This window comes from Daucus carota, chromosome 2, assembly GCF_001625215.2.
Source record: "Daucus carota subsp. sativus chromosome 2, DH1 v3.0, whole genome shotgun sequence".
NCBI classification, from domain to species: Eukaryota; Viridiplantae; Streptophyta; class Magnoliopsida; order Apiales; family Apiaceae; genus Daucus; species Daucus carota.
Genome location: NC_030382.2, coordinates 32,690,736 through 32,703,333, shown reverse-complemented (window position 1 = coordinate 32,703,333; position 12,598 = coordinate 32,690,736). Strand labels below are relative to the sequence as shown.

The window sequence follows — 12,598 nt, the reverse complement described above, 5'->3', positions numbered from 1 at the left end:
GGTATCGCTTGTGAGCCGAGGCTTGAGTGCTGCGAGGCTTGAGTATCCAAGTTTGGTTGATTGTATTATTTGATAACGGTTTTGATTAATAATACAAATTGGGACGTGGGTTTCCACGTCATATATATTTTTTTTTGCTAAGTACGTCATATATTTTTATGTGTGTTCTTTGCATTACAAGGTTGAATATCATATTTTATCCGTAACACTAGTTGCTGTGGGTTTTTTTTGTTTAAGTCATCATTTGGATTCTGTATTATGAATGCTCCGATCTAATTCAATATAATTCACTGCAAGAAATTTATCAGTGATTGGCATTATATTTAAAATTTTGAATCTAACACAATTGCATACATTGTTGTCACCGCATTCATCTTCAACTTTAGATCCATATATATGGGACAAACCCTCGTGTTATTAAGACATTAAGAATCTGAAAATTTGATCCTAATATTTTCGAAACTGAGAATGTGACAATATATTCATATACATGCCAGACTCTCATAAACAAGTTCGGAGATCATTGACTATAAAAGAGTAAAAGAATGTTATTCTCACATTTGCTCCTAAGGGTGACCATCATCTTTTTGTGTTGAGTCAAAAGAGGAAACAGGATGCAATGCTGAACAAAATTGTGTATCGGCTCTACGTTTCACTAGTTCATCAGGCCTTTAAATCTTCTTGGAAGAGATTGTTGTCAGTGTTATGTTTCTCACCAGTACTTACATAGCTTTTTGCTGAAAATCATCGAATGCAGTTTCAATTTTTGTCACAAAAATCAAGTACCGTTGCTGGTTTTTGTGGTGTTGAATTAGATTTCCTCTCGTGTTCTAAATATTTTTCCTTCCTTGAAATGCAGGTCTGCAGCTTGTTTAAATATGAAGTGTTACAGCTTGAAATATGAACATCTATTTCCGATGGTTTTCTCAAAAATCAATTTCAAATTATGAGCAAGTCGAGTTTTTAGCTGCAGATCTGATTAATCTCTTTATTCTATCTCTAACAAGTCTCAAAGTTCAGGTTAGCATTTCATTCGAAACAAAACTTACAATCAGTTAAGATGCATAGTAGACTTAACAGTCAGTTAAAAGTGCTAGCAAACTGGTATACATTAGTTATTTGTTTATACTTATAAAGAACTTAAATACTCACAAGGGATGTTATAAATTGCTTATAGATGTCATCATTCATGTACTAAAGAATTTTTGGCATTTGTCTGTGTCCGACACAACAAACAATTCAAAGACAATAACCAAACCTTCGTAGTAAAATAAAACAACACCAGATACCATTTGTCTCGTCGTTTACCTCTCACTCACTCTTGGCTTCACATATGCTGTCTTTTTTGTCATGCAATATTGTAAAACTCTGGGTGTCCCTGTAAATTCATGCTATCTACAACTAAAATTTTAGGATTGCAAACTATTGGTAATTAGCAGAGTCAGATAAATTAACATCAGTTCAGCGACGAACATCGAGATCCTGTGCACGATAAAACAAGGTCCCCAGAAATATTAGTTTCAGAACATATAAAAGCATAAGATGATAGTAATATCAACTTCATTGCTGACTAGGCTGTTTTCATCCTTTTTTTAACTTCATTGCTACTACTGGTATAATTTTACCTAAATCATTCAAGATTGAGATTTAAACAATACTTAAATAGTAGTTAAACTGTCTTCCATAATGATAAAAGGAGGAATTATAAATCATAAACGGGTATATGCCAACTACAGAATAGGAATACCAGAGTACCAACAGTGAAAGGTGTGGTAATTTGATGAAAAAAATGTTATAAAGACCGAAACGCCCTCCAGATCAACTACTACTATCTACCACACCAAATTTGATGCTCTTGGATATTGATTTCCAGAAATATATCGAAGTACTTCTTAATTCTTATACACGCAGGTTGACTATTTAATATAGAGTCTTTTTTGGCACGTTTTTAACATTCTTTTAAAATATAGTTTTATAATATTTTTTTTAAATTTTTTTGAAATAAAAGTTTGTTGTTTAAACTTTTATTCAGAAAAAAAAAATTTTAAAAAAATATTATGAATTTACCTTTATTAAAACCAGAAAATACGTGCAAACAGTAAACGTATATATCTCATTGCGACCGAATATCTTTAGTGGGCTATTCAAACAATTTTTAACTTCAAATTTAAAGACATAAAGAATTAGTGCTTCCACGGCGATTCTTTACAAATTTAGAAACTTTTTCTTTATTTTTTTTCATTTGAAAATATTTGAATATTCTTAATTTATTGTCATTAAACATAATATTCAATTCTCTCAAATTCTATTCACTTTTCTTCAATTATTTAGTTCTCCCAAATTCTATTTCCAACTGTTTCCTTAAATAATAAAAGATTATAAACACAGAATTAGTGTGAGAATTATTTATGATATTAGTGTATTAACATGACGTAGCCTACTAAGCCATACGAGTACTATTATTCAGAAGAACTCCTTTTATCCCACCTCAAGACACGTATTCTGATATTTCAATAAAATATATTTGTAAAATATATTTCTTAAAAATAAATTCCTGAAAAATATTTAAGGCTTAAACTTTTGCTCAAATAAATAAATAAATTATAGAACAATAATTTATAATAATCTTAAAATACGTGCAAATAGTGTACGTAACCATCAGCAAGCCCGAGGAGTATGATTTCATAGTCATCTACGATGCTGTTAAGTGACACACAATTTTTTAAAATTTAGGTGTATATGCCCCCAACTGCTCAAGTTAATCCTAATTCTCTCTAGCCTGTCTCTTGTCACTATTGCCTTTCATCGATGGAAAACTCCGAATCAGCTAATTACTTTATTTTTATCTTAATTTTTGTAGAATATTTTTTCTCAGGAAATTTAGATCTAAAATCATCGTAGATTTCGCTCTCTCTTCCAAGTGGGTGGGTTTCAGTCCGATTTCTCTTGTTTTTGTGATTCTTCTTCGGATCTATTCTTGGGAGAATTTTTAGATCTAAAACTATCGTAGATTTCGCTATCTTTCTTCTTCGTTCAAGCGAGTGGATTTTCAGTCTGATTCCTCTTGTTTTTGTGGTCCCGCTTCAGATCTAAGGTTTATTTATCTATAGTTATTATTTTGGTTTGGTGTAGTCTCTCCTTAGTGAAAGTTAGGTTGTTTTTCTCTTTCGCGAGAGTTTTGATTTTTCTCTCCTTTATTTGTGAGAGTATGATCTTTGATATAGTGATAAAAACTGTTGAGGGATTGCAATTATGGTCGATAGCTCAAACAAGATTAACTCCAACCGGATGTGGAGAGAGGGTCCTTGTAAATATATCATCTTCAACAAATCGCGTGATTCCATGAAAAATGGATTAATCATCTATTTTATGTTTGTTCGACACGATTGTTTTTTAGATACCGTATGACTTTTCATTATTGAATTGATTTTCTACTCAAAAAATAAGGTGTATATGCCCGTAGACTCTCACAGGTATGCTTTGATGCGAAATACGGTGCTAAATAAAATGGAGCTACAAATAGGGTGAACATAACCGACCCAAATCGCAAAATCTCATCCAAATTATAATTTTGTATTCCCTCTGCTTCTTTTACATGTCTCTCTTAAAAAAATTACGTATCTTAATAAAAAATTACTCCCTCCATCCCTTTTTAGATGTTCATTTTCAAAATAAATTTTATCCTTGTTTACATTTCCATTTACATTTTCAAAACAAATTTAATGATAGCTTTAAATCTATCCCAATAATTTTTATTTTCAAGCCTCGACTTATTAAAAAAGCTTAATTAAATTCACGTTTTCAAGACATTAATTAGGGATATTCCATCATTTTCAAGACATTAGTTAGAGGTATTCAAGAAAAAAAATTACGAATTTTCTGTGGTGTGCCCATGGGCACACAATAGTCACTAACTCCCATGAGAATACTAACTTTTGATTGGTGGATGGATATTAAATGTTGATGGCCCCCCTGCATTCAGATCAATTCCACCAATCAAATTAAGCCATTTTCATGAGAGTTGGTGCTTAGCATGTGCCCATGGGCACACAATAGAAAAACCGAAAAAATTATATAATCAATTATTCCTTGGTATGTGTTTTTTTCCAAAATGGACATATAAAAAGGGACAGAGCGAGTAGTTGAGTAGAGTATTTGGTTTCATTGTCTACCCATAATAAATGTTGATGGCCCCCTGCATTCAGATCAATTCCACCAATCAAATTAAGCCATTTTCATGAGAGTTGGTGCTTAGCATGTGCCCATGGGCACACACTAGAAAAATCGAAAAAATTATATAATCAATTATTCCTTGGTATGTGTTTTTTTCCAAAATGGACATATAAAAAGGGACAGAGCGAGTAGTTGAGTAGAGTATTTGGTTTCATTGTCTACCCATAATAAATGCACCGCATTAAATTGATTATTTGTATACTGTGTGTTAGTCAAACACGAAACCTTGTATTCAAAAAGTATTTTTTGGGAAAACATTTGAAAAATTGCTTTGAAAAGAGAAATGAGACAAGTATCTTGGGACAAATTTTTTTCTCAAAAAGGACATGTAAAGGAGACGGAGGGAGTATTAAAAATAGTTTTTCTAACCTTAAACTAACATCTATCAAATGATTGATTTAATTTATTGTTTTATATTTGATTATTCTATAAGAGCAACTCTAATCATATAAAATTCTTAGCAAAAAATGAGTTGGCATATTAAAAATAAAAATAAACAGATAATTTTTTAAAAACTCTCACTCCATCTATATTCTCCACTTGTTTATAATTTTAGCCAAGTCTCTATAACAAATAGCTATATTTGTCGGACGGTTACAAATTTGGAGCAAATATCACGTCATCTATTACCCTATTAAAACAATACATTCTAGTTATAGCAACTTGAAATAATAATAATAATAATAATAATAATAATAATAATAAAATGTTATATTTTAAAATATAATCAATCAATATAGCCAGTCCAATCGATATTAAATGTGTTAGAACAACTCCAACCATGTAAAATCCTTAGCTAAAAAGTGAGTTGACATACCAAAAATAAAAAATATAGTCAATCTCTTGGAAAAATCACAATGCAACATCCTCGCCCCTAATTTATTATTATAGTCAACCTTTGATGGATGACTATATTTATCGAAACACTACAGATTTGTAATAAATGTCATGTCATCATATTACAATATTAAAAAAATACATTCTCTTTATAACAATTTAAAATGATGATAACATACCATGCTTAAAATATAACCAATCAATATATATAGTCGATACCATCAAAGCAAAATGTGTTACAAGTTTAACAAATTTTACATAATGTCTTACGTGTCCAATTTAGTCTACCATTATAGCAAACTCATTTTGCAAGCATCGATAATTTATAATCGTGGAAAAGAATAGAATTATTTGTTGTTTACAAAATGTGACAATTTAATGGTCGAAAGTGATAACCTTTATGCTAGCAAGAGAGTTGTAGATGGTGCCTTTTGTGATTGCTATCAAACTGTTGAGATGTCACATGAGAACGGTACTCGCGAAATGGTAGTGATCGAGTCATGTAGTGGTACCGCCAGAATGGAAGACCAGAAAACTTGTTCATAATATCTTGTTGTGTGTTTTTAATTGCACCTCTTCTTTTAAATGTGCTTTAATTGTTTTTCAAATGATTTAGTAGACTCATCGAGCATTCAATTTCTCATTCTTGCTTTTTATTTATAATATGCAAATAATAAAAAGTGAACATAGCACATATTTTAAGGAAAATACTATACCCAGAGCAAAGTTTTAATTTCCAGAGTAAACAAGTATGAAAAGATAAAACTGACCCCGTGCATAAACAATAATGGCAAAAGAAAAAAACAATGTGAGAGATAATTCATCTTTTCATGCTTTTTCAGTTTTGGATATAAAAATTTGCTCTAGATATAACATCTTCCTATTTTAATGACAGGTTGAAAGCTAGTACACTAAAGGAAAGGTGAAGATGCGACAAGGAAGTTAGGGGGAGAATTTCTTGAAATAATCATGTGACAAGGATGATATAATTGTTATTTTTGTAATAGTTGGTTATGTTTATTAAATTTGTAATAATATTTTAACAGAAATACAAATAAACGATCGATGCTAAACTTGTGGAACAAGAGTTTGTAAGTTAAGACAGGTATGACGATATAGTTCAATATGATGCGGGTCTGGGACATTATAATATATAATATATATTCGGTCTATCCGATCCGTAACAAAAAAATTTGTTAACTATCAGCGTGAATCGAATTTTATTTCCTAATCAGCACAAATATGTTTAAAATTTCGAAAAACTTGAACCAGACCAAATATACACGGTTCCGTATTGCTCGGCCGAGATAACATATCAATATTAATTTTAATGAAAAAGACATCAACGCATGTTAATTTATTATTCTTTTAATGTCTCTCAAACATGTTCAACGCCCGTTAACCAAAAACTCTCATGACATCGCGAGACCTCTCATCTTTTGAAAATTCTACACATGAACAATCAATTTCTTGGTTCGAACTTTCCATAATTCCATTCAAAGTAAATACAGTAATACACACAGAGGTGCATGCATATACATACAGTCATACAGATTTTGTGTTTGTATACGGTGACAAATGACAATAAACAAGCGCGTGAATTAAGGTTTTGGTGTTACACAAAGGCACAAGCCCCACTGTCCTCTTACATCACATTTGTCTCCAAAGAAAAAGTGACTCAAATTCCTTTCATTTCTCCACCCATTCTTCCTTCAATCATCTTCAACTCCTCTCATTTTTTAATCTCACACCCACCATTCTACCTTTTCAGATGACCCACCGGAAATTCTTGATTTTCCGGCCACCGCCAGCCAACTAACCCACCAACCAAAAACACTAAAGACTCAAACTTTATCACAAAAACACACAAATTCTTCAATTCTGACCTCTACCCAGAATTTATAACACCATTTTATCCCACCCCTTTTGGGAGAAAATACAATGGCTACTGCAAACAACACAGAGGAAGCTGCAGCAAAAGGAGTGCAAAAGCGTTATGAAGGGCTAGTAATGGTGAGAACCAAGGCGATTAAAGGGAAAGGAGCTTGGTATTGGTCACATTTGGAGCCTATTTTGGTGCACAATTCAGATACAAATTTACCCAAAGCTGTGAAACTCAAGTGTGGCTTATGTGATTCTGTGTTTTCTGCTTCAAACCCATCAAGAACTGCTTCTGAGCATCTCAAGAGAGGGACTTGTCCTAATTTTAATTCCTTTGTTTCGAAGCCTGTTTCGTCCATTTCGCCATCTGGGTCTACTCCTTCTCCGGTTGTTCAGTCCCCTGCACCACTTAGTTTAGCTTCTCCGCAGCACCGGAGTGGCAAGAAACGCAATTCTTCATTTTCCGGCAGGACTAATTCTAGTAGTCATCAAGTTCAGCCACTTGCTGTTGTCGATGCTTCGAGATTTTCTGTTGAGGTTGCTTATTCTCCGGTTGCCCTGGGTGGTGGTGGTGGTGGGGTTTATGGGCAGCACAACCAGTTTTCGCAATCGCAACAGCAGGTACAGCAGCAGCAGCATTTGATTTTGTCAGGTGGAAAAGAGGATTTAGGTGCATTGGCTATGTTTGAGGATAGTGTGAAGAAGTTGAAGAGTCCGAAAGCCAGTACACCAAATTTGAGCTTAAATAAGATTCAGGTTGATTCTGCACTTGATTGTCTTGCTGATTGGGTATATGATTGTTGTGGTTTAGTGTCGTTTTCGTCTTTAGAGCATCCTAAGTTCAAGGCATTTCTTAATCAAGTTGGACTGCCATGTGTTTCTAAAAGAGAATTGGCTGGGGAGAGGTTGGATGATAAGTATGATAAAGCTAAGGCGGAGTCGGAAGCTAAAATCCAGGATGCTATGTTTTTTCAGATTGCTTCTGATGGTTGGAAATCAAAGAGTTTTGGACATATTGGTGAAGAGAATTTGGTTAAGGTAGGTTTGAATCTTCCAAATGGGACAAGTGTGTTTCGGAGGGCGGTTTTTACTAGTGGTTATGTGCCTTCTAAGTATGCTGAGGAGGTTTTATGGGAGGCTGTTTTGGATTTATGTGGGAATAATTTGCAGCAGTGTGTAGGTATAGTTGCTGACAGGTTTAAGTCGAAGGCTCTGAAGAATTTAGAGAATCAGCATCATTGGATGGTCAATCTTACTTGTCAGTTTCAAGGGTTTAATAGGTTGATTAAGGATTTAATGAAAGAACTTCCATTATTCAAAAATGTAACTGAGAACTGTTCAAAACTAGCTAATTTTGTTAATGGTAAATCCCAAATTCGAGATATCTTCCACAAGTTTCAGTTGCAGGAATATGGGCATGCAGGGTTATTAAGAGTACCTTCTCGTGGTAATAGGCTGAGTTTTGGACCTGTCTACACTATGGTGGAAGACATATTGAGCTCTGCTAGGGCTCTTCAGTTAGTTTTGCTTGATGATTCGTATAAGGTAGTGTCAATTGAAGAACCACTTGCGCAAGAAATTGAGGAAATGCTGAGGAATCCCCATTTTTGGAATGAATTAGAAGCAGTGCATTCATTAGTAAAACTGATCAAAGGAATGGCCCAGGAGATAGAAGTGGAGAGGCCACGTGTTGGGCAATGCCTTCCACTTTGGGAAGATCTTAGAGTTAAAGTGAGGGATTGGTGTTCGAAATTCCATGTTATTGAAGCACCTGTAGAAAGAGTAATTGATAAGAGGTTCCGGAAGAATTATCACCCAGCTTGGGCTGCTGCCTTTATACTAGATCCCTTGTATTTGATTAGGGACTCTACTGGGAAGTACTTGCCGCCATTCAAATTCTTGACACCTGAACAAGAGAAAGATGTCGACAAACTCATAACGAGGCTTGTTTCTAGGGAAGAAGCTCACATTGCGCTAATGGAGCTTATGAAATGGAGAACAGAAGGGCTTGATCCAGTGTATGCCCAAGCTGTACAGATAAAACAGAGGGATCCTCTAACAGGAAAGATGAAAATTGCCAACCCCCAGAGTAGCAGGCTTGTGTGGGAAACTTATCTTACAGAGTTTAAGGCACTTGGGAAAGTTGCAGTAAGGCTTATCTTTCTTCATGCAACCTCATTTGGGTTCAAGTGCAATGTGTCTTTCTTGAGATGGATTAGTGCTAATTCACATTCCAGGGCAGGTATAGATAGGGCTCAGAAACTGATTTTTATTGCTGCACATTCAAAGCTTGAGAGGCGGGACTTTTCTCATGACGACGATAATGATGCAGAATTCTTAAGCGTGGCAAATGGCGAGGATGATGCATTAAATGAATCTTTTGTTGATGCATCCTCTGTGTAATATTCATCCCTTCAATCCCTGATTTTTCCTATTCTATAATCCTCAATTGTAGAATTTTTCCTTATTGTTTCCACATAGTTATTCCCTCTAATTGGTACTATAGGTTTTCTTTAGAGGTTTTAAGGGTGGCCGAGAGGGAACACCAGACGCGGAACAGTTCAACATACAGTTGCTTCGCCACATCAGGATTTTAGCTATTACTAATTTTTTCAGAATCATGAGTTTGCCGATAATATTTCCGTCTGTAAAGACAGAGAATGTAGTAGACATGCAGGGGTCATGTGGAGTGAATAATACTTTATAGAGGGGAAGTGATTTTTCCTCCCTTTTCTTGAAGGAAGTGCACATCAGTCTAATAAGTTTAAGCTTATTTTACAACATTTTCATCTGCAATTGTTAATTTATCTCATTAATATGCAATTTGACTTGGTCATTTTTAATGTTTATTACAGCTGTAGTGGTTCATTTTTAGTTTAGTATAGCTCCCAAATGCAGTTTAAAGTTAAACACTCCTGATCTATTCTCTATTTTGCAAATGCATGCGGTAAGTAGCCTACTTCTCAGGAGCACATTTGTGACTAAACTTTTGCTTCCTGTTTCTATGATATCTTGGCGAGTTAATAACTAACCATATTCTGTAAGAACTCTTTTTTTTTTCCTTTTGACATTCTATACATCACGTCCAGTGTCCTAAAGCTCAAGTTCAAGATTAGACTTCTGTTATAATCTCATTAACAGCGAATCAAGTTACATATGTAACAGATCCAGAATAAGACTGTAGTTCAGTCTATCTGATTTCCTCTTTTTCTTAAACATTACAAATTTTTCTTCTATGTAAGCAATTGTCGGTGTCTGTACATGGTGCAGTTGCATGCACTTGATTTCATGTCTTGTACACAACTATTAGAGATTTATGCATAAGCAGTTTCTTGTTCAGTATCTTCTTTAGTCAAGTTTTCTTTTTTCGTAGAGTGCCATATCGTAATTATGCTGATTTTGGATAGCATTTTTATTTAAATTTTTATTCTGTCATTAACACCTTCGAAGTGATAAATGTAAACATAAAATTCCAGATATAAGGGAAAAACTGATATATGTTAAGCCTTCCTAAGGAATGAGGGCAGTACCTGTAGCACTGTAATTTGGTGGATAGCCTCTCTTTTTATAGCAAAAAGATGTTAAGGGGTTTATGCTCTGTGGGGAAAGGATGCTTGAGTACATAAACTTCTGTAAATGACGGTTACCTAAAAAAGAGTGATAACAGCCTCTGGCTTGAGTTTTCCAGTTGCGATTTGCAGAACTTTCTTATTTAGCATTTGCATATTTTCTGTTTTCTTAGTTTTAATATAATGTAGAATGATATTTATTTGAATGTGGATAGTTCTGGTACAGTTGAAATATTTTCCTGCAGGACTACTTACAGCTATTTTTTTAAGTCTCTTTGGAACATTTTGATATTGTTTTTTCTAGCTTGTGGTTCATGGGCTAATGGGAGTGTTAAGGATGCACCAACAAAAAAGTGCAGATTGTATATATTGATGTCTTGGTTGTTATGTAGAGGACCACGAGTTTAAAAATATCTGTTGGTAACTTCTCTCTGAAACATTCCAAAGCCTATGATATTAGTGCATGGTCATTCAGTGATGCTCTTAAGTGCAAAAAAGGCTGTGAGAGGACCAGGAGCAGATGAGAGGCTGTCGGTTCTTAGCAATGCAAAGGATGCCTGATAGCGATTTGGCAACACATTTGAATTTCTTTAATCGTTCCAGCCAGCTCAAACAATGGGAAAGGCTACAATCAATCTGTAACAGTCCATCTTCTACAACTTTCTTCATGTAACTTCATTGATTTCATTGTTCATTAGTGAAAGTGTTGTAAAGCTAATTGCTTAGTATAGACTCTATGCAGTAGAAATATCTTTTATTTAAGATATGCAAGGTGTACACAGACATTAGGCTGCAGAAAGAGAGTATAAGTTGGCCTACCCTTGTAATATGTAAATTGTTTGAAAAAATGCAAGTTTTTCAATTTGTGCAAGTGAGAAAGATGCTTAGTGTAGAATACTATTATTTAGAATAAAAGTATTACCTAAAGAAATGATTAGATCTTTCAAAGAATCCTATCCTTCTACTTGAAGCATAGTTAGGCTTGATTTGTTTTGACTTGTTTGTTTCTAACATGTGTTGTCCTGGTACTACCTGAAAATACTATAGCTGCACATACCTTAACAATCAATGTAGTTGCATTGGATTCCTGCTTGGCTGCTGCTTATTAAAATAATATGTACATGGTCTGGTAAAAAAATGCATGTAATAATAATACATAGCAAGTAGAATGATTTGAGGTTACTAAGAAGAAGTGGTTGATGATTAATACAGGAAAAGGTGTACTATTCCAGTAATGGAAAATTATGAATGTGTATGTTATTATGTTATTCTAACTTTTGTTTGTAGGCCATGTAGTTGATAAAAGAAAAGTAGGTTCATCATATACATTTTTCATACACACAAAGTTGATTGATTTTGGTGATTCTACTACTCACCAACCTCAAGAAAAGCAGGCAGTGAAAATGAAAATCAATTAGTAGGGTGGTTTGATTCACTACTTTATGGTGAGGGAAATGAGTATAAGAGTAGAAAGGGGACTTGGAGATATCAGTATTAAAGTTATTATTGTCACTTTTCTACAACTGGAGATAAAACATGATAATGGACATTTTAATAGTTTCAGTAGATTTTTGTTACTAACTGTCTTTTCCTTTGGTGCAGAGAATGAATTTGTGGTGGTTGGTTTCTCGGCTGAAAATCGAACTCTCGACCTCTCGTGACCAAGAACTTCTCGTAATGAAGGTATCTGATAGGTACATAATTTTTTTATGTTGAATTAGTTAATTTGGGATTAAGGTCAAATTATTGCTGATTTAGTGGGAGAGGGATCTTTGTCGGCAAGAGTTGGTTACACTGTTTGTCAGCCTAGTAAACTTGGTTTTTCCTTTACAGTAGGATTTTAGTAAATGTAGTATGCACTATGCAGTACAATTTTGACATACTATTCACAACTTTTTGTTTCTTTAAAGGTAAAGTTGGTATAGTGATTACATTGAAGAATCACAATTTGCTCTTTTTCACCAGAATCTTTCTTTTGTACAATGGGGTTCTCTACTGTCACCAGGGAACTTTCGCACTATTTTTTCATAATTGTTTTTTCTTCTTGGGTTTACTTGGTAGCTAGGTAATTCTTGATT

The 12,598-nt window shown here is 34.1% G+C and overlaps 1 protein-coding gene across 2 annotated transcripts; it reads left to right on the top strand.

Annotated features, from left to right (window-relative positions):
* Positions 1 to 6,675: 6,675 nt before the first annotated feature.
* LOC108210002 (uncharacterized) lies at positions 6,676 to 9,694 on the top strand. Of its 2 annotated transcripts, XM_064087175.1 has the most exons (2): positions 6,676 to 9,350; positions 9,458 to 9,694. In XM_064087175.1, exons 1-2 carry the CDS (start codon positions 7,012 to 7,014, stop codon positions 9,546 to 9,548), a joined length of 2,430 nt encoding a protein of 809 aa, XP_063943245.1. In that variant the 5' UTR covers positions 6,676 to 7,011; the 3' UTR covers positions 9,549 to 9,694. The 2 variants fall into 2 exon arrangements, with proteins under 2 accessions (XP_063943245.1, XP_017236722.1); XM_017381233.2 differs by having other exon boundaries at positions 6,678 to 9,694.
* Positions 9,695 to 12,598: the final 2,904 nt, after the last annotated feature.